Source organism: Cololabis saira, chromosome 2 (genome assembly GCF_033807715.1).
Source record: "Cololabis saira isolate AMF1-May2022 chromosome 2, fColSai1.1, whole genome shotgun sequence".
NCBI classification, from domain to species: Eukaryota; Metazoa; Chordata; class Actinopteri; order Beloniformes; family Belonidae; genus Cololabis; species Cololabis saira.
In genome coordinates this window covers 32,212,438-32,239,094 of record NC_084588.1, presented here as the reverse complement: position 1 = coordinate 32,239,094, position 26,657 = coordinate 32,212,438, and the positions used below count along the sequence as shown (strand labels likewise).

The 26,657-nt window shown below is 39.0% G+C and overlaps 2 protein-coding genes across 2 annotated transcripts in view; one reads left to right on the top strand and one right to left on the bottom strand.

Moving 5' to 3' along the window:
• Positions 1-12,224, bottom strand: part of aldh1a2 (aldehyde dehydrogenase 1 family, member A2) — a 30,094-nt gene extending 17,870 nt beyond the window's left edge. Inside the window, exons 1-4 of the mRNA XM_061743591.1 lie at positions 11,849-12,224; positions 4,489-4,593; positions 3,734-3,874; positions 3,208-3,337 (exon numbers count right to left, since the gene is read on the bottom strand). Of these exons, the coding sequence (XP_061599575.1) occupies positions 3,208-3,337; positions 3,734-3,874; positions 4,489-4,593; positions 11,849-11,965 (493 nt within the window). The 5' untranslated portion in view covers positions 11,966-12,224. The remainder of the gene's footprint in view (positions 1-3,207; positions 3,338-3,733; positions 3,875-4,488; positions 4,594-11,848) is intronic.
• A 2,840-nt stretch (positions 12,225-15,064) lies between these two features.
• On the top strand, positions 15,065-26,657 carry aqp9b (aquaporin 9b). The gene is made up of 6 exons (XM_061743604.1): positions 15,065-15,306; positions 16,071-16,197; positions 18,197-18,334; positions 18,537-18,655; positions 19,774-19,991; positions 23,983-26,657. The coding sequence occupies exons 1-6, from the start codon at positions 15,205-15,207 to the stop codon at positions 24,143-24,145; spliced, it is 867 nt and encodes a 288-aa protein (XP_061599588.1). The 5' UTR covers positions 15,065-15,204; the 3' UTR covers positions 24,146-26,657.

Genomic DNA, 26,657 nt, shown 5'->3' with positions numbered 1-26,657 from the left:
GATTGCCTAATGTTGCATTTGGACTGGAATGATCAGAGGAAGATGACAAGCCAAATAATCATTTTCAGTGGGAAACAGTAGACGCATGGAAACTGACACAAAACTGCATTAAAGGTTTCCATATGTCAACTATTTTCCCTAATTCCAAAGTGGACATGGGATCTTTCAAAACTGTTACTGTTTGCAGAATGAATCAATAAAGACACAAGATTTTCAGGAGAAACTCTATCTCTAAGGCTTATGTGTAACTATGATGCCTGCAAATGACTTAGATTTCAATTTGGAACAAGCGGTGTAAACGATACCAAACTGTGTAGCCAAAGGTGCGCTACATAATGACACTCCCTATTCATGTACCACTGTCTGCGATACAAATTTAATACCACAAGCTCAGCTTAACATGCGAGACGAACATCAGGGACTGCTGATGGCAGATGGATTGCACCTCACGCTGACAGGTAAACAAACATTATTTCTTACAACATGCAGACTGCAGGAATAACCTTGTTTATTTCCTCACAAAGTCTACATGTGAAATAAAGCTTAAAGCAAAGGCCTGGGAAAATGCACACCGCGGCTGGTTTGGCAGCAGTGTACAAGAGAAGCTTTGAGAAGGACAATGCAGCGGTATCAGGAGGTTTCCCATGTCCTCTCCCTTATTCTTTTTTTTTCTTCTTGTTGAAGCAGACAGCCAACTTTCCCCTCTTCCACCCCCAAATTTAACAGCATCAAAAGAGCGATACTGGCGGCTGCCACCTAAGAACAATGAATGGATAACAAGTTTTTGGATTGTGTCCCAATTTTTTACCTTTCTTTTTCTGAGTGTAACCATACTATTTCTGCAAATCCCTGAACACACTAAAAACTTCCTCAAGCGGCTCTAATTTTCTATTATTGACAAATGAACAACTAACAATGGGTAATGTAAAAGGAGCTGCTCACAGAGACGGATCCACAAAATAGGCATGCATAGTCACCTGGCATAAATACGTTGTCTCCTGCAGGAGATTTCTGTTTTATCTCGGGCATCTTGGTTCCACTATGTATCTATTTTCTCAAGTTACTCAAGAGTTTCAAACCTAAGCAGAGTCACTTGGTTTGGTTTAAAACATGAAATACATGTTTAGAACTGGGGAGAACAACAAGGTCTGTCATTATAACCTAGAATTCTTTTCAGTCAATCAGCACGTCTGAGAAATGCACTTTACATGTGATTTTTCATTTTAGTTTTCAGACAGTTAAAATTGCTTTATATTTACAAGCAGTTAGATGATATTTGTTTATAAATTAAAAATTAATCATTGTGCCAAAATTAATGTACAAATATGACTATATTTATTTTAAAGTTATACTGCTTATATATTAAGCCGTCGTCAACAGAATGTGTGATTTTCACGCTGAAAAATGACCATCTGTCCTTAGCTGGATTTAACATTTTTAGCTCTTTTTTTGGTACAATTCTGGTATTCTAAATTCTTTAAAATATCATGTTGGAACATGAAACCTGTATATTATATTAACTGTCATGCCTGCATAACCAGGCATCCAGAGATCTCTGAGGTAGGGTTTGCTGACAACCCCAACACGCTGGTGGAATTGTAACTACATTATCAAAATTCATATCAGGAGAAAATCAACGGCTTTATTGTTTGCTGCTCAAAACCACACCAAACCAAAGCAGTGAATGCAGTTTAGATTTAGACTAGGACAATTTACAATTTACAATCATAGATTCAGATAAAGATACACAACCCTGTCTTCATCAGTGCAGCTGAGGTTGAGCAGGTGAGTAGTTTTTGGTTCCTGGGAATCTTAAAGAAAACCTGTCATAGTCATCACTCATACTCGCTGGCACAGAGAGAGCGCTTTAGAAACGACTGTGGGACTACCTTCTAAGGAAACTTAAGAAGGTGAACTTCCCCTGCCAAGTTCTTGTAATATTTCTACAGAGGAGCAATAGCCCAAGCTGTAAATGTCAAAACTGGCATGTTATGTGGAGGAGCTCTGCTGTGAATAAAACTGCCCGCAGCGTCGACACCCTCAACCACCAAACATCAGTGATATCAGTGAGGTGAGCTTTCTGCACAAAACACAAAAAAGACTACAAGGCAAAAACGCTGTTCACCCTGCTGCTGTCTGGCGAGCGATACAGAAGTATCCTCTGTCGTAGCACCTGACTGCAGAGCAGTTTCTTTCCCCAGGCTGTGGGACTAATGAATTCATCCTCCACGCTCCAACACAACGTCTGACCCCGTCGTTTATTCCTCCACAAACATGTTTCTTTTATTTTTTATATCAGTGGCACAAAGTGGAGAGCATGTTTAAAATTTTTCATGGAAGCCCTGGCTAGCTTTTAACAATTAAAAAACACACACACACACACATATATATATATATATATATATATATATATATATATATATATATATATATATATATATATATATATATATATATATATATATATATATACATACATACATACATACATACATACATATATTATATACTATATTAGATTTAGGACTTCACAACATTGCTCAAGACTAATTTTTAAAGTCTTATGAATTAAGTATGAACAGTACTCAGGGGGCGAAAAATAAAAACACAATTTGAGGAAAATTCAATTTGAAAATAGAGGCTGGCAGACATCGCAGAGAACCGTCACCAGCTGTTTTCCTACATTAAGAATATATTTTTTTGTTAAATGTTTTCCAGTACTTGATGCGTGGATATGCAAACAAATCATGATTTTTATAAATATGCACTGATTTGTGCACATATGAAGGATATTTCATGAAAAGCAAATCCGCCAAAATTAAAAAAAAAAAAAAATTGAAGAAAAGTAACTGGTTTTGTATGTTTTTTCTCTGAAGTGTCTCCTTCATAGATGGCAGCGTTGTGTTTCTGCTGTGCCCAACAGGCCGTGAAAATCAGATAATGCGTTCTTGAAATCTGTATGTTTATTGACCGACTGCACAGATTTGCTTTCTCAACCACACAACCAAGTTTCTGTATTTAATATTTTTTCATGTTTTCTGTAGATAGAAATGTTTTTAAGCCTGGACCCATTCCTTATAAGCAGCCTGTTTCAGCTCATCCACGTCTGCGTTCCTCTCCAAAATGAAAAACTCGCCTTATCATCAGTCTGTCTTTAGTCCGGGTCGCTGAGATGCAGCTGTAGTACTCAAAAAAGGGAGCTCTTACCCATTGGGATGGAGGTGCCGTGGATCTTGTCTGCGTATCCAGCGAAGTATCTCAGAGTCTTTATGGTTGCTTGGAGGTCGACAAACAGGGTGGGCAGGAAGGGCTTCCCACTGTTCAGAGACTCAATGGTCTGATGAGAGACGGAGGAGACGTTTGAGAAATATGTGATATAACCTTGTGATCTTCACATAATTCCAAACCGTTCCATCCTTTACACTCACCCACGGGTGAAATGTGACACCAAGATAACATTAAACTACAAATACAGCCCCTCAGTTCTCTTTAAGGCAAAGCAAATATTTGTATTTTCAAACACGGAGGAAACCAAGAGAGCTTTGCAGAGGGCAAAAAAAACGCATAAGATGAGGTGGGAATCCAAAAAGATGAAATCATAATTGAATTATATAAGACAACTAAGAACCATAAAGAATGTTTATAGAATAAATACACTGCATTAACTGGATTATAAGACAAACATTAATCATTGTTCATATTATTTTAAAGTTCACAACATTTATCAACTCACTGCTAGATAAACGCTGTCCCTCTCCACCAGGTCAGCCAGTTTGGACAGCAGTCTTCCTCTGTCAGACGCATCCATTCTTCGCCAAACAGAGCCCAAAGAAAAGGCGAGGCGAGCCGCCTGCACCGCTTTATCAACGTCAGCCTATAAGGTGAAGACACGTTTACAATCATTATTACTAAAATAAACTATATTGCTGTCTACTGAATATGGAGACATGTTTCTCCACACAGCAGTCGGAGGCCTGCGTGTGTACTGTGCTGGGAATGATGGGATGCATTTTAAAGACTATTGACAAAATTAGAAAGACTGATTCAGTTTCAGCTTCTGTTCTAGTTGATAACTTAGATTTCACGTTTGAAGAAAGAACTAAAAGCAAGTTATTAAGTTATTAAAGAATTTTCCATTTTTAGCTAAATATCAAATGATGAAAAATATGAATGTGGATTTTTTGGGGGTGTTTCATCCTACTTTGTATTTATATTTATTTATGATAGTATGGTTAAGAAAGTTTGTGAGGGTTGAAACATGTGTGTATCATTCACAGCATTCAAAGGGCTCTTTTCACTAATTTCATCACTAAAATACATCATAACTGCATTAGTCATCTTAAAATCCAACATGAAATGCACTTTAAGTGGCCTTATGATTTTACATTGTTAATTGCATGGTGTGCACTAAAATAGAGTATTTTAGTAGTATAGGACATTTTGTAAATGTTTCCTCTACCGCTGAGACTTTCTGTGTCAGGTATTTACCTTCTCTGCCTCCTGGACCTCACAGATCTGCTCACCAGTAGCAGGGTTGTGGACGGGGAAGACCTTTCCACTGACGGAGTCCTGCCACTCATTGTTGATGAAAATCTGCAGAACAGAAGTTTTCCACATTTAGTATTAACCAACAATTATTACAAACTACATCTTATTAAACATTGCTATTGATTGCTAAATATTTGTGGCACTTTTTATATTTGTGGCATATTTATATTTGTGGCATCATTACACTATTTCAGCTTCAGTAACGTGTCTGAATGCTGCAAAAAGGCCAACACATCCAGGCTCTTGTGTAAGCGATACGGGAGAATCTCTGGAAATCTGGACAGAGATTCCTGCCTGTCAAGCATTGCTCTCTGGGGAGTGCTCCACCATCCAGACAAAGGGGGCGGGGTAGGAGTGGGTGTATGTGTGCATTGTGTAGGGTGGACGGTGGTGGGGTGGGAGTATAAATCCCTATCAGACACCAGACCCCCGACCCACCCACCCACCCCCAAGCACAAAGACACACGTTTCACAACATCACTGCTCGTTTACGAGATCATAAAACACGTGCTGCGCTTGGTTTCTGTGATGCGTTAAAGCAAGTCTTCCGTTAAACAACAGCCTGGGATTCCAAAACAGGACATACTCAACACCTTTTAAGACCAAAAGAAATATAAATGTTTATCCAGCCACAAAACTGGGAATTATTAAGTAATAAACTTCACGCACTGAGGGAAGATGGAGCAACATGCAAGGTGTGTCTTTCAAGGCAGCATCAAAGACCTCCTTCCTCGCTGACATGTTTAGATTCATTAGGCGGACTGCTCAAGCTCTGTTTTAATGGCTGTCAGTCGCTCTGATAGATAGAGTGCAGGAAGAACATCTGCTGGCACATATACCTCTCTGTATACATATGCTCCTACCATCCTTCCCCTCTGACGCCTTGAGAGCAAACCTGAGAGCTGGATTCAAGTATCCCAGAGGCCTCTGCCTCCCTAAGCCCCTCCAACATATTTCCCACCATAAACTCAGGGTTTTAAGTACTATTTAATTGGCTGTAAACTGTTCTGTTTACTTTCAGGCGGTTATAAACTAACAAGGAGTCTGAAACTTGAAGTCCCAATCACTCTACCTCCCTCCCACAGCTCACTGGCTTACTATGTGGACTCTATGTTGGACTAACACACATGCGCAGATATTTAAGGTGCTCAGTACAACTCTGCAAGTAGATTTCTCCAGAAGTCCTCCCGTTGGTGGTTCTCAAAGAAGCCACAAAGTGATTTCACTTCCATCCAACCCGTGTATTCTCAGGCGCCTATTTACCAGGGGCCATCTTTAATCTGCTGCTCATTATGAGCACTTCATAAAATTGTCAGTAACGATAAGGAGCAGAGGGCCCGCTACAAAAACAAAAAGTCCTGGGGAGCACTGAATTAGTTTTTAAATTTATAGGGGCCACTGAAGCGGGCGCCCTAAATCAGAAGAGACCCCTGACAGCCTCAACGGTCCAAGCAAGAATGCAGACCATGGGTAGCTTTATGCATGGTGTAACCCCTCTCACTAGATGCTGCAAAAGGAGAAGGATGAAGCGGGACAACAGTGGAGCAGGACCCACCTAAATCACGGCCAGAAAAGGACAACTGTCAGCCACCGCTTGGCTCGGCCCTCTCGCTGGGCTCAGGCTGGTGTTAGACTTTTGTCTTGTTCCATTGAGGGACTTGATTAAGATGACAGGGCCGTGTCGTAAATCAACTCTCAAGGTTTCTTAAAATTGCTTTTAGGATCATTTGGACGAGGGGCAAAGAACGCAAGGATGAAAAAACAAGTGCAAGGGTGCACATTTGCGAATGACAAATGGTGTTTTCTTTCCCACTCCCTGTGGGATTGTTACTATCGCTTCACATGATAGTTTCATGTTCATGAAAGTCTGCGCTGCCACTCAGTACCTAGAATTAACCTGGCATCCGGAGACAGCAACGAGCAATCGTCCTGCGTTAGATCAACACGGCTCTGCATTTACCATACTTTCCTTTAAACTGCAGGCAAAAACAAAACCAAAAAATGTTTTGATTTTAAAAATCTTGTGTTGCTCCATTAATTCGAACAAGCATTAAAGCTGAGATAAAGCTGTGATATGTGATGCCTGACACATAACGAGGGAGCCCGATGTGGATGAGAGCTAAGCAGTAAGCATATAGGTCAAGACTTTCTGCATGGGTCACAGGGCAGCTGCAAACATTTAGCAGCTCCCAGCTTTTCTCTGAAAGCTGTCAGTCACATCTTCCCTCGTGAGCTTTACTGTGGGTTTAATGAAAAGATGAGACATGTTGTAAACACCCAGGTTTAAAAGGCTGGTGTCTTTTCTTTGTTCACTGCACATTTTTTAAATTAACTGCAAATTACTTCCTCTGCAGTAATTTCCAAAAAACAGCTTTAAACATGTAACCTGTTTGACTTGATTGATATCTGTGACCATTAGTTTGTATTCAGGGTGTATTTTAATAGGATGTAAGAAAGTCTAAGAAAAACTTTCTCCCTCTTTTTCTTCTCACAACTCAGACGCCAACTGTGGAAGTAATACGTAAGGTCAACACCTTATTATCATTATTATTATAATTTTTAACAGGAGGATGGGGGCAGGATTAAGGGCATGTGTGTTGAGGTTTGTATGAGTGTGTTTATACACAACATGCCAAGATTCCACAGCCAGACGAATTGTACGGGCACCTGCGATTCTTGTCTGCGCAGGAAGTTTCATATCCTCCCCTATCGCAGGACCTCTATTTCCTCACTGTCTCTGGATGGATTTCACAAGTCTTATAATTACTACAGTTACAAGTGAGGAGAGCATGTGAAAGTGGAGACCAGCTGGTGTTTTTTTTCTCCCGCTCCTCTCCACATGTCTGACACCATGGGGCCCTCATGTTTTTCATTCACACACCCATAGACAATGCCACTCTGCACTCCTGCGTTTTGGAGAGGGCGACCTCGCTGTCACTGACTGGCAAACATCTCTGTCCCGTCAGTACGTGTGGGCGACGGGTTAAAGCTGTTCACGCTGACTCCAGACTTGTGCAAGACCCAAACTCATTTTTAAAACTTAGCTCTCTTGGTGTTTTTTTTTTATGTATATATTTCTATAAAGCTTTTTATCCAGTTTTTTATTTTTTTCAATTTTTTAAGTCAGTATTTCCTACAATCAGCATTTTTGAATGCAAAAACTTTACTTCCATTTCAACAAACTTAATACAGACATTATTTACTTCAAAACATTTTAAAAGTTCAAATAAAACCTTAAAGAAAGACAGAAAATAACACCCATATTTTTATAAATACACAAAACTGGCCTCTCCTTACATTACTAATATTTTTTTCTCTCTCCCTCTTTTTTTTGTAACTATCCGTGCGGTTTGGCGGGTTTCCTGTGTACTTTGCCATTCTTTAAATCTCAGGTCAAGGGAGTGTTTAAAGATCATTTTTCCATAGTTTTACTGAGAGGGATCAGAAGACAAAGGGGAGGATGTATAAAGAAATATTTTTTCACAGACATCAATGAGGAAATAATTTCTGTCTCTCGTGACCACAGGAGAAAGACTGTCGCCTTATAGATTCATAATGTCAAGTTATCTTTAGTATGGCACTGAAAGGATTTACACTTTCTTTGTGAGGAAGGCTGCAGACTGAAGGTAGGCCTTAGTCAAGTTTACTGGATAACCTCGCTGTCACTAGTCTTCATAAAACACTGAGTAAGAGAAAGGGGACATGAAGCTGACACGTCTGCTAAGATGATAATTTACACTCGCTGCACAAGTAGGCATTTCACACCAATGGACACATTAATGGCGGTGCACACTTGCCCTGTCACAATCAAAGAGATGTGTGCTGGAGAGTATGTGGCCATGCGTGTGCGAACAAAGATTGTGCAAGCGGAGGCAAAGAAGGGTAAGAGGGGGGTTCTTGCTGTGCTCGTCGTGATAAATCATTTGGTTGCACAGTATCCTCTAACTTTGGCTCTGTTTGATCTTGATCGCAGTAAGATGGTGGTTTTGAAGTGAAAAAATCCAGGACTGCAGGTCAGGCTCTGGCGAGGCAGGGCCACTAACCCACACAGTGTGACGGGGTCATAATTTACACCCCGGTGGACAGCAACTAGCATCGGGGAGCCCCAAGCCTCCATCTGTACTATCTCAATCAGTGACAGATTGATGGAGCCTCTTCTTCCTCCAAACTGAGACAATGTCTCTGCATAGACTGCTTTATAAATACAGCGGTCCTCGGCAGACAGACTCGGCACAGGTTCCTGTGGTGAAAGTGCACTAATGCCACCATGTGCAAAGCAACAAAGAAAATTTATAACTTTTGATGAGATCTATAGCTCGCACAGTTAACAAGACCACTTAGCCTTAAATCTATTACCTGTTACTTCTCGAGATTTGTAGCACTATTTTGTCTCATTATCCTTTAAGAGCTATAATAAAACCAAATTGAAACAGGCTTCGAAGCACTGATTTTTGTTTCCTTCTAATAAGCATTTTTATTAGCTGACCACATGCACTGATTTGTTAAAGTTTAATATAAACATTTGTTTAACATTCAGAGACTATTGTTTCACTGCAAAAAGCAGCAAAATCCCTGCTTTTATTTTTACTCTTGTAATATTCATCCCAATGAGTGCCTGGATTAACAACTCATTACCACTGAAGAGTGTGAAAAACCACAAAGGCCAGAAGTATCACCTGCTGGAGAGAGCAGGAAAACATTCTCCTGAATTATTCATTGCAAACTAACTCTCTTCTTCACTCCTGCCACAAGGGACAAATATAAATAAATAGTTATGATTGTTCTCTTATTTATGGCTTCCCTTGTGCACTGATCAACCTTTAAACTGTTTCTGCCTCGTAAGCCAGCTGTTGGAACGTACCAGAGATAGAAATGTGGGGGTAGGGGATAGAAAGACAACATTCTTCCTTATGGTTTACACTGCAAGCGAAAGTGTGAATGAAAACTGCTTGTTCTCAGTTTGTATAAACGGGGACAGAAATGAAGATATCTCCTACAGTAATGTGTGAGCGGTTTGGTGTGAGTGGTTTGAGACTCTGCAAAAAGGAGAAGGATAAATAACAATAACGTCCCTTCGCCCCTTATTTTATCACACGCTTCCCTTTTATAGACAGACATCTGTCAAGTCGCGATAATGTATCGGCCATATCTTGTTTGCAGGGCTATCTGATGTAATCTTTGGATTACAAAACAAAAAAAAGTGACCGTGACATAAGGATTGAAAACTGTCAAGGTTGTTTAAGTCTCATAAAGATATAAAAAGTTTAATGCTGCTGAAAATTTAGATTTATGTACCTTAATGCAAAAATGATATTTGCAAAAAAAAAAAAAAGCCCATATCAAGGAGTAATGCTGACTGTTTCCCATGTAGTCAGCAGGGTGGAGAACAGGAACAGGGTGTGAGGAGAGCCCTCGCCAGGGGTGCCCATAAATCAGGGCCCTCCTGCCCTCTATGTCCACCAGGACAACAGGGACTGGATGATCCAAATTCCTGGGGGTTAATTCACCAAGTCACTCCCTAAATTTCCTCCTGTACGCTGTCGTTTCCAACCCTTTAACTAACTCTCTGCACCGTGAGGAAATGGAAAGCTTCCAACACGCCAGAGCCTTTGCAACATGCACCATCCCTCTATAGAGTCCACCAGGAGCAGAGTGCCCTTTGCTCTTAAAACGCTGCGGTATGCATTAACACAGAGCAATTACAGCAGTGAATGAACTTCCACCATACTATCATTAATCTGTCCTGTGTGAGATGTGCCCCTTTATCTTACAATCATAAAAAAACTTGTTCTGCAAGCTGGAGGACGATTTCTATGGCAACAGACTGCAACAGGCTACATCCTGACGGTTGAAACCGATGATTTCCAACTGGAAATTGTTACAAGGATCCAAAGGGCAATGATCTTAAACTTATGATGGGAATTTGAATAACGGTCTACTCAAAGGTAAGCATGGGTGTGAAAAATAACTACAAAGACGTTTCAGACGTGTTATCAAACTGAAAATAAAGCACTGCACCAAAAATACTTTTTATGTGTGTATCTTGCTCAATCTTTTCACCCATGTGGCCATATTATGTTAACTTTTATCCTCCTCCATTCTGAAAAACTTCACTATGAATTATAGTTAATTATTATCATTATATTAAACAATTTGATTCATATCATGAGTCAATAACTTTTTTTTATTTTTTTTTTTACTAATTTTTATTTTCCAGCTAATACTTCATCTCCTTTCTCCCATACACACACTTCTTCCACCAGAGCAGTCCAGCTCTGAACACACATCTCTAACAGCATGCGTTTTAATTCTATGATATTTATTCCCTAAACCAACTTTGTGTTATGCAAGAACAACATAAGGCCTAATTCAAATCACAAGCCTTGACTGTTATTTGGACTGGACAGCCCTGAGTGTGTTGCCATCTATAACGCCATTTAAAGTAAAGAGCAGGGAGGATTTGGGTTATATGTGTCGTCGTTCCCCCTCTATAGTTAATAAAGTGATCAAAAACCCCAAAAGCACTTACAGTTATAACAGGAGTGGAATAAAATCCAAAGAAAGTTGTTGTTCCAGTTTTTAAGTTTAGTTTTTTTTTTCAATAGCCTTACAAAACAAATACTTTAAAAATTTGTTTTCCACGTGAAAACGGAAAATAATGCCAGGTGAAATATGGAATAAATGTGAGATAAGATAACAGATAGATCACGTGACTTTTACATTATTACCAGCACTTCATGCGCCGTGTTTATTAAAACAGGGACACACCCTTTAATAACACGTTATTAATCACATACTATTTCTTTTTTTCCCTTACTGTAAGTAAAAACATTTGAAAGTCTTTGGCGCAATAGCTCACATTCACAAATGATTAAAAAAAATCCAGTTCACTTTTCTTAGCAGGTAGTTTTCAAAGAGAATTAAAAACATCTGTAGCCTAATGTTTATGAAATGTCCTACAAGTTGTACCTACTTGGATGGTTTAAAGGATTGGAGGTTAGTTATTTGTGATTATATTATAATCTACACTGAGCACGTGCAAACGCAAAGTTAGATAAACAAACAAGGGGGAATAAAGCAAGACAAAAAAAAAAAAAAAGAAATGCTGAGACTGAAGTGCAGTCGTCTTCGCAGCGGGACTGGAGCAGTTTTATAAGTTTAGGATTATGGAAAGCGAGCACGTCCTGCCGGAGAGATCATCCCAGCGAGCTGAGCCGGAGCTCAAACTCAGTGAAAGTTGTGACAGATTTCCAGCTCAGACCTGTGTGTGTTGGCGGTCGGTGTGTGCAGAGAAACAGACCTTTGAGTGCTTGATCTCCGGGTTGGGCACCGGCGAGGGCATCAGCTGGAGGGATGCCATGAGAGCAGCGGGGTCGCTCTTCAGCTCTCCGGGGATCTCGATCTTACTGGAAGTCATCGCCGTGTCTGCTGCTCGTCTGCCTGCCTGCCTGCCTGCCTGCGCAATGCTGCGATTCTGTGGGTGCTTTTCTGCAGATTTCTGATTGGGGTTTTGGGTTCCCTTCCTGGGTTTATAGCCAGGTGTCGGCCGCGGTTCATTTTCATTGGGCAAAGGAAAGGGCCGTCCTTTTGAAAATTAAATTCATGCATTTACATAAACGACTTCAGCCATGCGTGTCAAAGAGGAGGAACACATCCACTCCACCCACCTCACACAATCGGTAAAAAAACTCAGTTGCTTTCACCTCCCAACAGTTGACGCGTTTACATAGTTTTACATACACAAATATCATCCCTAAACTTCCTGTGGAGAAATGTCACGGCAGTGTGGAGTTGATTATCCCCAGTACCCCGTGGTATATTCACTCGGGGTCCTGTATGAACATGAAATCCTTTTTTTCTCTCCTTTAATTGCGCACTTCGCATAGGGATTTGAAAATCTATCTCTTTGGGAAAACAAACTAGTTCCCCAAATCTTACAATGAAATCTTTAGACTCTATTTGTTTTGCTAAAAAATCAAATATCTAGTTTGTAGATCTTGGACTATCTAACATCTCACATGTTGGGGATAAGTGTTCATGTCCCTTACGTTTAGATTTAAATTAAAGCCAAGGAATGTTTTCACCTATCATACAAATGCATACAAATATAAAGTCACACTATCACTGACTATTTCCTACAAGTGACATAAAGGTGTCACCCTCCCTTTCAGCTCTCCTTTGCCCTGTGAGCTTATTTGCCTAACACAACCTCCCCACGGCCTGAGATGTTATGTAAATGTGGACTACAGGGATTGCTGCTACTTGCTGGGGTGGCACAGATTTGTCCTGCAGGTGATAATTCCTTCCAGCACCTCCTTTAAACCTCCTAATAAACATCCTCGAATTACAAAATGAGAGGGGTCTGTCTCAGAAAAACACCAGGAGTTAAAGAAAATCCGCGCACGTTTTAACACTGCCACACAACACTTTTCACCAAAAAAGTCACTCAATTTGGAGAAAATATAGAAGTTACTTGTATTTTTCGGCTATGCATATAAGCACATTATTTATTAACAATAAGATGACTCCAAAAAAGAATACATAAATAGAATAAAAATAAAATGTGCTTGATCTCCACAAAAAAATATTCTTGTTAAGTAATGGTTAAATATCCGATTTCATAACTTCAGCCTCATTACAAGACAAAGGAGTTTGGAGACAGATGTAGGTCCATAATTTGCAAACCCCCGGAGGATGCTTTTTCTCCATCAGCACATCAGCCTTTTTTCACAGCATGGGCGACACTTTCCAAGTGTCTGTTTCACATCAAAGGGGATGTGCCTGCAACGGTGACATTGATTAATGAATTCAAAACATCCCATGCTCAGCTGTGTCCTCACCTTTTCACAAAGCACAGCAAACGGGAGATTTGACATACCGGGGAGACGGTGTGAAGGGCTGAAACGGCGCTTCAAATGTATTCATGGAGCTCCCTCTGTTGGAGGAAGGAGGCCTCGGACCCTTCACAGCGACGCACACCCAACACATCTTCATATTTACCTGAAGCTGTGCTGAGAGGTTGATGGTGACAGGTGAAGATGGGATATTCCCCATCCTGTACTTTAGAAACATGCATGCAACATGCGTTGGGTTACAGTTTCCAGCAGATGTGTGCAACGTTGTAATGATACAACCCTGCAATGATATAGTTTTTTATTGCTTTATTCATACACACACAGTCTTGCACAAGGAAGAAGATTATTATTACTTTTTACCCTTTTCAAGCCACAAACTGTTTAAAAGCTACTTATCAAAGCCTACAAGTATAATTAGACAGTTTATTGACCTACATGGATTAAAATTAAGATTTGATCCATCTCACGCAGGGGCTGAGAGATGCACCACCTGATCCATCTACTGGATCTATTGAGTTTGGTTTAGGAACCCTTAAAAATCCACGTTATTTTTTTGGAGATGAAACTAAAGAAATAGTTAATGTGCTTTTTTTTAACGCTCAGATGATTCATTGGTTAGGTTTGAGTTTAAAATAAATTGTTATTAATAAAAATAGATTATCAGAAAATCTTATGGCTAGTGATCAAAGAAATAAGGAAGTGGACATATATTATATTGATCATTTAATTTGGACGTAATTTGGTGTTAATTGTCTGATTTACTGTAATTTATTAATGTAGTGATTTTTTTCCCCATTCTACTTTAATTATAACAGAAAAAATATTTATTAAATAAAGCTTATTGTCCAAAATGTTTAATTTGAATTTTAAGCTGTATAGACCTATGCTGGTTTAAGCTATTTAAACGATGTTATTAATTAATTAAAAACTGCAGCCATTGCAAAGCATAGCAGCCACCTGTGTTAAAGAGAGAGGCAAATAGAGACACATCAGTCTGTATAAAAAAAAAAAAAACTTCTGTTTTTAGTTTGTTTTTTTTTTTTTTAGTATTCAAAATAAATCCCTTCCACTGGATCTGGATAGAAAGCTCCCATAAAATTAGTTAAACAAAATGTGTCTCTTTTTGATTGTGTTTCTTTAATGATGACTGGGAGAGGTAGAGCGTTTCCCTTCCTTAAAAGTTATTTGTCTAGTGAACAACAGAAGAAAATCTGCCACATAAAATGACATTTAAACTTTCACCTCTTACAGACATGAGATTGATGTTAGGGGATACATGTTATACCTTAAGTGTTAACTGGCTGAGAAGATTGTTAACCTTTTACTCAGTTATTTTTGATGCGCATTTGTGAGTTTAATTAAAACAAAATCTCCTCTCAAAAAATCTATAGTCGAGAAAAGAAGTTCTAATCTCATCTGAACCTGCAGATGCTTTTAGTTGAATAATTCCCAATTAGAAAAAAATAGGTACATGCGACTTATTCTGTAAAAAAAAAAGACAACTTTGTGTGCAAACTTTGAAATGCACATGAAAACGGGATCCTATTTCCAGCTCGTTTGGATTGCAGTGCAGTAACCTGGATCCCTCAGTGCGGTGGAGAGAAGACCCCCCTTGTGGCTGCGCAGGGAAGCGGCCGCAGAGAGCTTAAGCGCCGTCAGCCTGGCCAGGGCTGCACGGTGAGCGCTCCGAGTGGGAGGCGACAGCCTGCCCGCACACTCACACTCACTCCATCACAGCTCTCAGCTATTTGTTGTGGTCGGAGGAAGACATCAAGGAGCCGCAAGGAAAGAGAAAAAAAAAATGGAAAATGAGAGCAGGAGGAAGATGAAGGAGAAATTTGGCCTGAGGCGGGACATCTTTAAGGAGTTCCTGGCAGAATTTCTGGGGATATTTGTCCTGATAGTGAGTACCTCCCTCTGCACCTGTCATGGAGCTTAAACAGCCGCTTTAAAGCTGTGAACGAGTATGCTAATGATGTGTCAAAGCGAGTCTCTGTGGACTGACTGCTGTCTCTGTTAACTGATAATGAGAAAGTCCCTCTTTCTAACGCTCAACTGGAATTTGCTCCTGACAAACTGTTTGTTTGTTGAAGAGACACATGCAGTATCTTTTTATTCTTGACAATTTGTGCAAAACTGAATGTAATTTGTCTAAAAAAAATTGAAATAATTATAAATATTTGAAGCATTTTCTTGGTTTTGTGAGCTTTTGAAATATATATTATATATATAGAGAGATATAGAGACTGGTTCACTTTGCAGAACAGAATAGTTTCCTTCTCACCCAGTCTGCTAGAAGTGTCCCAGTGTCCTGGCCTCCACCTGTCAGCCCTGAGCGCCACCTGTCACCTCTGCAAGTCGGCTTTAATGCCCATGAAGGCACATCAGAGGAAGGATGCAGCTTCCACAACTATGCTTTTTTTTTTATCATTATTGAAGGATTGTTCTCGCCTCAACACTTCTTTTCCCTCTCTAAATTACTTGTGCCTTTTGCTTAATAAGTGGGGGATTAATTATTGTTTTGAGCTCCAGCTTAGACAAATTGTCTGTGGCAGTCAGAGGCTGTTTTTGAACAAGAGGGTTAGTGTTAATGGTAATTGGAATAATTAAAAACAATGAGCCTTTCTACCTCTACTCTTTGTGTTTTTGTTCTTGTCTGTGTCCCAGCTCTTTGGATGTGGTTCAGTGGCCCAGACGGTGCTGAGTAAAGGGGCTCTCGGGGAGCCACTGACCATCCACATTGGTTTCACACTGGGAGTCATGATGGCCGTCTACATGGCAGGGGGAGTGTCAGGTAAAAGTGGCACATGTGTGCAGCTGGCTTTCACTTGAATTTCCAATCATTTCCTTTTCTTAAAACAACTGATTAGCTCATTAGCAGCAACATTGTTTTCTCTCTGAGTGTCAAAATATCACAGAGTAAATGTATAGTGACTCAAACGGATAAAGGATGCATTCTCACAAGCATATATCATTTTTTTATCTTGGAAAAAAAAGTAAGAATTTGATCATTATAATGACTGCTGATTCATCATTTTTTGCCACTTAACCAATTAGTTCACATTCAGCCATGCCTGAAAACCTGCCGACATCAAATTGTTACAATTAAATGCCGCACTCTTTCTCACCAACTTTCTTGGATTAAAATTCCCATTTAATCAGTAATGAAGGTGTTTGCTGCAGGATGGTTGCATTGTGTGGTGCAGCGCGTTTTTGTGTTGCTGAAAGTTCTCCAAACTCCACATGGGAGGAGACAAAGTATCATCAGACCTAAAAGAGAAGATTAAATGTGGCATTTGGCAGCATAATAACCGATTAAGGGGGAATTAATTATGTTTGAAAGAGGAGGGTCCAACCAACCTGGAAAATGGTATCAACACACCAGCGGTATCAATACTCCTTTACTTTAATCTCTAAAGCATCACAGTGCATGCATACATGCATTTCCAAACTATTTACTCGGTTTTTGACTCATAACACTTCACAAAGAAACAATGTTATGTTTTGTTATGACTGTACAAATGATCAAAGGTAAACCAAGCAAGAAAATAAGGAGATTCATTTCTTAAGTATAAAACCTTTAAAAGTACGTTCTGTATAGATCAATGTCAATTCCGCTGTCATGTGTTTTAGGTTTGAGAAACTCCCATGTTTTGATTGTTTCATTTCAGTAAGAGACAGTTAAACCATTTTAAGGTTGTTAAAGATAGCTGTTTTGATCATTCTGGCCTTTTACTTGAGTCACATACTTAATAAGAGGAGTTTCAAAGCTTCAGAAGAAGCGCAGAAAAGCCTGAGGACAGGAAGGTTAATATATGTAGAGCTTTTGCTGCATGACTGGGCCATTCAGGCCTGGGGTCCACAGCTCAGTGGGAAGCTTCTGTCCAACGACATCTCTGAAGATGATCATAGGTATTGGACTAATGAGCTTTACAGGGGCATGGGTCTCAGGAGATGAGGGGGGTCAGGTGTGACAATCCTGGCTTTCTAGGCTTCCCTGGCAGAGTGGCCCCATGGGACAAGAAAACACAATTGTTTTCACTTTGTAGTCTCAGATTTTAGATGACAGTGTACCGTAAGTGTGACACATCATGGTCACTCTAATGACCTGCGGTCTACGTGTGCCTTAAGCAGATTCAGGCAGATTATGTCAGATGCAATTCAGACGGGCAGGTCTGGCTGGTTGTCGTGGTCAGTGTTTGTGAACAGGATGGGGAGATTAACAATGGGCGCATGGCTGATACCCCCAGTGGTGTTACCACATCGAGGTCAAAGCCAAGATCCCCAAGTGTTAAATAAATGACCCCACACTGCCATCACAGCCCAATAACATTTGACTGGAATGTGCACAACGTGTGTCTTTAGGAAAGACAGATCTGAAGGCACACAAACCCATATACTTATTTGAAAGTGTCACGGAAACTTTGAGTGAATGAAAAATGAGTTATTAGTGTGTACGTGAGAAATGATGTGTGATTAAATAGATGGAGAGGAATGATTGTATTGTATTTGGCAAAGTTGAAGGATGTACTGACAGAAAAATAAATAGATGTAAAGAAATATGAAAGTCTGATTGTAACACAAGACTCCAATCTTAATGGAACCCTTTTAAGCATAAACACCTATTATTTCCACCATAAGTGAAGAGTTGGACTAATTTTTTGTTTTGAGTTATATAGTCAACCTTTGAAAAAAACAGTTATTTTTTTGTTTTAAAAAAAGAAAATCCTGATCTTAACCATTTGCTTATTATGGCACTTCATTTGGCTCATGGTTTTGCTGAATGATTCCAGGAGCCCACGTGAACCCTGCAGTCTCTCTGGCCATGGTGATTCTGGGGAAGCTACCTCTGAAGAAGTTCCCCGTGTATGTGCTGGCCCAGTTCCTGGGGGCTTTTGCTGGGTCCTGTGCTGTTTTTGGGTTATATTACGGTGGGTGTAAACACGAAATAAGTGAACGTATCCAGATGTAGTCCGGTTTCATGAGGCAACCTGGAGTATTTGGATTAAAAGAAAGGAGGAATATTTACTCAATCTTAATTTTGGATGCCTTTATATCTAACTCTGTGAAAATACAAAGAGGAAACAAGACGTTTGCACAGGTTCTATCTAAATTGCATTTCCTTTTCCACAGATGCTTTTATGGACTTCACCAAAGGAGAATTTGAAGTTACTGGTACAAATGCCACAGCCAACATATTTGCATCTTATCCTGCAGAACACCTCTCAGTCTTAAATGGGTTTGTTGATCAGGTGAGGTTTACACCTATTTATGCATTTTTTTAATTTTAATTGTGGATACATAGATGCTGCCCTTACACACACACAGGCAAGCAAGGTTTACAATGAAATACCATTTGAGAGAGAAGCACATTTTAGTTTCAGTACCTTGTAATAATGTATTACTTTTCTACAAAAATGCATGAAAACTAAAACAAATGTGTAGAAATACTGGCAAATAAAGAAAAGCATGTGTGAAATTTAAACTGCATGTGCAGGTTAAAACCTGGTTTCAAAAGACACTGAGCAGTAGGTATATCATTAAAATGGGATATTGTGAAAACCCATAAAAAGCAAAGAGTTAGGTGATCCACCATTCAAGGGAGAGGAAGCCTTTCAATCTTTGAAAATTGACTGTATTTTGAATCTTATGTAAAGTCGTAGCTTTGATGGACTTTTCCAATTTGTTATTAAACTGGTGATACCAGCGAGAAATGATGTAGGATTTTATTCAGCAGGGACATTTGTGCACGTGGAAGCGAAGAGGAGCACAGGAACTCATGCATGTTAGTTTGCATTTAGTGCAGTCATGGGCATGAATGTAAGCCTTAACAGAGCAATAAATTGTTTATGGATTTATGAACAATTCTGCTTCACCATAACCCAACCATCTGAGACGAACATGCTAGTGTGTGTCTTTGTGAAGACAGTGAGAGGACTCAATCATAATAATAGGAGGTATATTAATTATATATACATATAACACACACACACACGTACATATATAATGGGCCATATGGGGTAATACACCAACTCTGCCTTACATAAGGAGAAGCCCTTTAGAGAGCTTAGAGAAAATGCAGAGCTGAGGTCACTGAGCAGATGAGGCGACTCTAAAACAAATAAAACAGCTGTAGCAAACTAGAACAGCAGTTTCTGAGAAATATTTCTGCCTTCCCTGACTCATGTTTCATCTCTCCTCCTTGTTTCTTGTGGTTTTGCTCAATTCATTTGCAATCAGACAAAAAACAGTCAGACCAACAAGACTGAGATCACCCCTCCACCCACAGTTCTCACTTTGCCAAAGGAATAGTTTTGGTAGGAATATACAATGTATGAAGCTAATAACCCGATGATAATATATTTTACAGGTAATAGCAACTGCTGCGCTGATCCTGTGCATCCTGGCCATAACTGACAGGAAGAACATTGGCGCCCCAAAGGGCATGGAGCCCCTTTGCATTGGCCTGATCATCATGGCCATTGGAGTGTCCATGGGTCTGAACTGCGGCTATCCGATAAATCCAGCACGAGACCTCGGCCCTCGGTTCTTCACAGCAGTGGCTGGGTGGGGCATGGAAGTGTTCAGGTAATTGAACTGACTTAGATGGAAAAAAGGCTTTTTACCACCTGTAATATACAGTGTTCCAGTCTCAAAAGTCGAGGACTCAATGTTGGGATGATTAAGACAAAGACTTGTGAGAAAAGGAAAAACAATACGCTCTGATGTCTCTGGCTGAGGGGCAGGGTGCAGTTTAACTAAGTGCCTTTTCCCTTCACAGTCCTATGAAAAGCAGCACTTTCTTCTCCCATCATGTCACAGTCTAAATTAATTTTTCAAACAACTGTGTATTTTGGGACTTAAGTGAATAGCGAGAGCTTCCTATGAAATATTCAGCTCTTCATTACAAAAATGGAGCTATTGTACATCCCTCCGTCTCTCTTCATGTGTCAGAAACCTCTGATCCTGTTTTATCTTAATTTTGTTTGTTTATATTTCACATATCACATGTAATCTTATCTAACAATGTTGTTATCTTTAAAGAATATAAATCATCTTAGAAAATACAATTCCAAGAAGAAATTGTAGTAGAAATAATTCAGCCATACTTGATTAAAAGCAAGCAACCACTAGTAACACTCCGCTCTCTGTCTATCACGTACAGTACTTTTCACCGAGGATGCGTAGTTACGTGCAAAGCCATGTAGCTCCATCGATGCTAATTTGAGGACAGTTCTGTTCTGGTTGCTGGACACTTAGAAGTCCATGACACCTTCAGGCAGATTTACTATCCTTGGCAAATTGCATATGGTTGGAAATTACAAACAGTAATGATGGAAAAAAAAAGCTGTGCGGACGAAATAAAAATGACCAAAAGTAGTCGGTCAGGAGCAGCAAACGAGCAAACCAGCAGCCTGTCGTCTGTGGCTGGTGGTTTGTAAGAAAAGCTAAACCTACATCTGACAACGCAGCATCCAGAACATCCACATAAACCTTGTTAAAAACACACCTGTTAAACCTGTTTAAACCTGTCAAATTGTCAAACTTGCAATGGTGTGACATTGCATTATGGCCGTTCTCGGTACAACAAACATACATATATGCATAAATACTTGAATACTAGAAATGAAAATTTTTAGAGATTACAAATTTATAGGGGAAAAAAACTGTTGATCAACTTTATTCAGGTATACAACATTCAAAACCACCAAGCACCACTGTGGAGACAAAGATGAACAATCACAATTTTGGGCAATATCTAGTCAGCAACCATCCCAAATGTATTCACAATTCAGAAAACAGACAGAATGTGTATGGTTGTTGACGTTTTTTAATTATTGTCATGCAATCTGTAACTTTTTGTTTGTTGAAACAAAGACTGTTTGAGAACCTGGGATAGGATTTGCTATCGTCTTCATTTAGCACCATCATAGTAAACATGTAATTACTGAATGATAATGATGATTTTACCTTCTCATGCATGCAGTAATTCCTCTATCTCTCCTGTCACTCTATATATACAGTATATAACATGTTATTTAGCACCAATCCAAACTCCAGCCACTGATTGAAAAGCAACAATCCATTTCCCTAAATTAAACATTTTAGTTTTTATCCTCCAAATAGGAAGGAGGACATGGTGCATGCTTCACTCGCTGTCACTTTGGACTTTGTTCAGAATACAAACAAACACACCACATATATAAACTAAATACTTTGAAACATTTGACTTTGTGTACACAGCACAGTTCACCTCAGGAAACATTTCCAGTTGATAGAAATAAACTGTATTTTCCCAGCAGACTTGTCCAAGGCTTCAGTTCCCTAAAAAAAAGACTGAAATATTGGTCCATATCATGAAAAATCCAGTGGTCGGTCCTTCCCGCCTTCTTGATTCGGCTTTAATTCCCACAAAAGCAAAGAAGTGTGATCTGTGGAAGCTGGAACACATTCTTGTGGCTGCCCTTGTCGCCCATGCTATTTGTGCCTTTGCCCTCAGTGCCCGTCATCCTTGACCCTGCACTGGACCAATCTTTTTAACCCCTGCCCCTGAAAGCGTCTGTGCATGTCACTGCTTAAATGCATTGAGATCGGCTGTTATGGTTGTCAAACTAAGAACAAAACGCATCTTGGATAATAACAGCATCTTTAGAAAGGCCACATAAGCACAAGCTGGAGTTAAAAGGCTCTTCAAAACGACTGAGGATTTCCAAAAGCAGGATTCTTAGTTTTAAAATAACAATATGAAGTGTCTGGAGGAAACTCAGACTTATGGGAAATACAGTTTCTCTCACAGCTCTCCATGCCTCTACCACAGCATCAATTATTGCCAGATGGTTCATAAAATAAGACTTTAGAAATATAAAGCGATTGCGTTAATGCACATTTAAGCTTTAAGCACTACCAGGTTTCTATAATCAAATACATGCTAAATCTGCAATAATCTTTGACATTAATAATATAAACAAAGCTGCTAGAAATGCAGCATCATTTATAAAAAATATGCTCTCAGCTGAGGATATCTGAAAATTACATTTCTCTTCACCATAAGCTCATGACATCAGCCTGACCTAGTGGAGACTGTTTCCCGGCCTGATCACCTTAGCTGAAGCCATAGATTAACGTCAGTAATCCAGACACTTCCCCTTCTCCAGTCAACTACCTGAATGCCTGCAAAAGAAGGACGATGTTCCAGCACTTGTTTACATTTGCGCATCAACTTTTCACCTGCATTAATGGTACGACTTTAGCCTTCAATGATCTAATAGCCTTCAGCTTGGTAAACAAGTTTGTCTGATAAGAGCCCGAGGGAGGATGCATGAGGACACATGTCTGCAAAATAGAGCTCCTTAGGACTTCGCTGTAATCTGGGATAACTGTATAACTCTTCCCAGGTGGGCTCACACTTCCCCACACCTACAGACCTAAAGGGTGGTGCAACTAATGCATGCATAAAATAAAAGTACTTTCATCGTTTTTTGAAAAGCTGCAACATATCGGACCCGGCACTTTTGTACACATTAGAGCCTAAAAAGTTCATTTGAACAACTCTTAATGTTTCAAGGTTTTATTTGTACTCACTTTCTTGTCAAATGTAAAATTAAAACAAGCGTAACACATTTGCATCATGCTTGTTCTACCGGCAACTACAACAATACAATGAGCATTGAAAGCCTTAAACGAGAGGCTCCGGGGGGCTGGGGCCTGAATTAATTAGCCACAGGCAGAGGCTCTCTGTCTGTGGCATTTGTGTTAAATTTAACACATGTTGGTTTGAGCAGTGAAGACTGTGAAAATGTCCCTTTATATCTCCATTTAAAAGGCTGCAATCTACTGTTATACAGTATTTTGTAACACTACTGCGATTGAAGCAGCCGCTAAATTCCTGCATGACTTGAAAATGTGATCCGTCAAACAACAATATGATGACAATCACAACCAAGTGTTTGTTTTTGGTGCTTAAGTGTAATGTGTATGACTAAACCATACTTGGACCAGTTGACCACTTCTCCATCTAGGTTGTTACAGATGGAGTTGATAGAGATAGAGATAAGATAGAGTTTCGGTGTAATAATGTGCCAGGTTTTACACTTCGCGGAAAAAATATTCCTATTTAAACATATACTCACTTTTACTCTTTGAGTATTCTTCTTTTTTTTAATTAATTGCCAGTGTGGATCACGATTTGTGTGTAAAGAGACGTCACACACAAAAATAAGAAAAACTGACAGCTGTGATATTGTTACAACTGTAACCAAGAGCATCTATATTAAAACCAGCTGTTAAACAAAGGTGTCACTCCTGACGATGTGACACCAGACTCTCTGTCAGGTGAACCTACTTTATGCTTCCTGTTTGTAATTCATGTGATCTGTTACGTGGATCTCGATGCCACTTGACAGAGCTCTTCCACAGACATTTTTGTGGATCGTACTGCTGTCAGGGGTGCCTCGTTGTTGCTGAGGTTATAAATAAAGGTGTTATTTGTAGGATACTGTGTAAATAACAGTACTGTTGATTCACAACACTTAATTGTATTTTGTCAGAATCATTTCCATTCACATGTCCTTTTGTGCAGAGCCGGAGGCTGCTGGTGGTGGATTCCCGTGGCAGGACCCATGGTGGGTGGAGCGTTTGGAGCTGGGATTTACTTTGTCTTTATCGATTTACACCAGCCAGAGCCTCAGAAACAGGAGGAAAACAACATCCAGGAAAAATATGAAATTATTACTATGAGCTAAACTGGTTAAAGGGATCAGAGCACAACAACAAAGCAACAATTTGATGCAAAAAAGGAGTCTGACATATTTTTAAAGTCAGAAATTAGAGGAAAAATGACAGTGTGACTCAATGCATGTGCAGCACTTACTGTGTTTTTGTAAAGCCTTTAAAAACATTTTGTGGAAACTCAGATCTATTTATATTTTTCACTAATTTTATCTGTAAGGGTATTTTTCATGTAATAAAATATATATTATTATGTGAAGATATTTTAAGCCACTATGTTGCAATACCCCTTCTGACCACATGAGACAATGCAGATCTGCTGTGTTGACAAAAGAGCCAGTGACAACACGATGCTAATAAGTGAAGCTGGTCCATCATCACCTTCCTTTGATATGCTGCCCCATGTAGTCAGAAGTAGTAGTGCTATATAGGGTTGGTTTAATGGACTTGGAAAGAAAATCTCTTTTGCCATAAAGAAGTCCATTAACAAAGCTCAGTCTCACAAGGCAGCATGTATCAGGTATATTTTTTTCCCACATACCTCAAAAACATGGTGGTATCACGATACAGAAATAGTGTGGTGGTAACATTTTACTTTGCCAGTTGTTTTGTAAAGGTCGTCATTTACACGAAGTGAAGCTGTAACTATGAATATTTAACTCTGGCTACTGTTTTCTTTATCTTTAACCCTAACTATGTATCCAATGATATCAGACCTACCCTTGTATTCTTTTATGTCTGACCCTCAACAGCTCCTACTGACAGCCAAGTTGGACAGTGAAAACTTGTTGCTCAATATTGACATGGTTGGAACTCAAACTAGTTTAGCAGGCATGGCAATCCATGATGTAACACCACCCTCCTGTGTCTTTTTTAAACATGTTATAATTGTGGAATTTCATATTGTAAAGGGAAACTGCTCTTTATGGACTGTAGACAGAATTACAAGTTTTACATTTTAGACTAAACCTGAGTTTCCTGATCCAATAAGCTTGAATGAAAAGTTTTGCCTCAAAAACAACAGAATTCTTTTGAATATCCTCTTTCCTCTCTCAGATTATCTTCTCTTATTAGATCGTTTGCCAATGTGGCTGTAAACCATACAGTATATGTTATTACAGTCTACCTAACATATGATATATAGGACATAGGAAAATACAGGAAATATTGACTTTATTGTGGAAATACAGTAATTTATATTTTTTATCAATTGCACTTATTTGTTTTTTGTTGGTTTTGTTTCTTTTTTTCACTTCACTCTTTGCATGCTTGTAAAAATCTTTGACTGCTTTATCACGCTTGAAATGCTATAGTTTTATAACACATTTAGACAACCCAGCCTTAAATTATCACACTCTTATGACTTACTTTTTCACTGATGACCATGATTTTCACAATGCATATTCTCATTTTAAAAAGCTGGATTTCTCCCTTTGCAGACATCCTTTGTATTAAAAAATAAAAACATAAATTAACGTAGGACTTAAGTGTCATCTTTCTGGAAAAAAAAATGTATGTCCAGCAAAACCTTTTGAAAATAAATTTGTTGATGTTTTTAACTGTAATTCAGCTCGTACACATGCTTTATGAGAAGGAATTTGCAACTTTGGAATGTAAAATTTAAAATATATATATATATTATTAGGTTAAATATGTGGTAAAACTAATCTCTATGATGTTTTTTTAATGAGTTCAACATCACAAATCAAGCAGCAAGAACAGTAAGAGCACTGTAAAATGTAAACACGGTATGCATAATTCAAAAGACACAGGTGACAGCAGTACGTACATTCACCACGGCTTACATGACTGAAGATGTTCGTCATCTGAAATCTATCTGATATCTTATGTTAGATTTTGTTGTGGTACATTAGTTGTCATTGGACAGCAGCACAACATTTAGTTAAAGCACAAACCACATGTTTAGCAACTCACGAATTGTTTGAGGAGATGTTTGCTTTTGTGGAACAGTGAAAGTTGTGTGTTTACTGTCAGGTCTTAAATTGATCCAGCAGAGAAAGACTGACCAGTTCTAGATTGATAACCTATTGCTTCATGAGGCCATTTCTTTAATCACAATACCTGCAGTATACAAGAGTTTCTTACATTGAATCAGCTCAGTGAAAAGGTTTATATTATGTTACTTTTTTCTGACTTTCTTTCTTTTGTTGAGAGACGTGACATATCTTGAATCTTGCTTCAGACTGTTTTTTTAAATATTGTTTCATGACAGTATTTTCTAAATTCCCTGTTCAATCGACATTTTTTTTTTCTTTTGCACAATTTTTATTTAAGCTTTTTTTAATTTGCTTTATTTTGTTTATTGGTGTTTAGAGAATTTGATGGTTTGACCATTACATTACTGTTCAAAAGGGTTTTAGAGATTATGTGTGGAGCAAACTAGCTTGGCACAATACTTTGTGATCAACTAATGTGCGATGTCAACAAATGATATGTTTTTGAATTTTTAAAATCTTCGTATTTCTTGTTGCCATGCACAAATAAAATTAATTTCCATGAAAGTGA

Excerpts from the sequence above, each read along its gene's own strand:
- aqp9b (XM_061743604.1), top strand. The coding sequence starts at position 15,205 with ATGGAAAATGAGAGCAGGAGGAAGATGAAGGAGAAATTTGGCCTGAGG. Across the intron at positions 16,198-18,196 it reads CATGGCAGGGGGAGTGTCAG|GAGCCCACGTGAACCCTGCA; the intron begins GTAAAAGTGGCA and ends GAATGATTCCAG. Across the intron at positions 19,992-23,982 it reads TGGGGCATGGAAGTGTTCAG|AGCCGGAGGCTGCTGGTGGT; the intron begins GTAATTGAACTG and ends CCTTTTGTGCAG.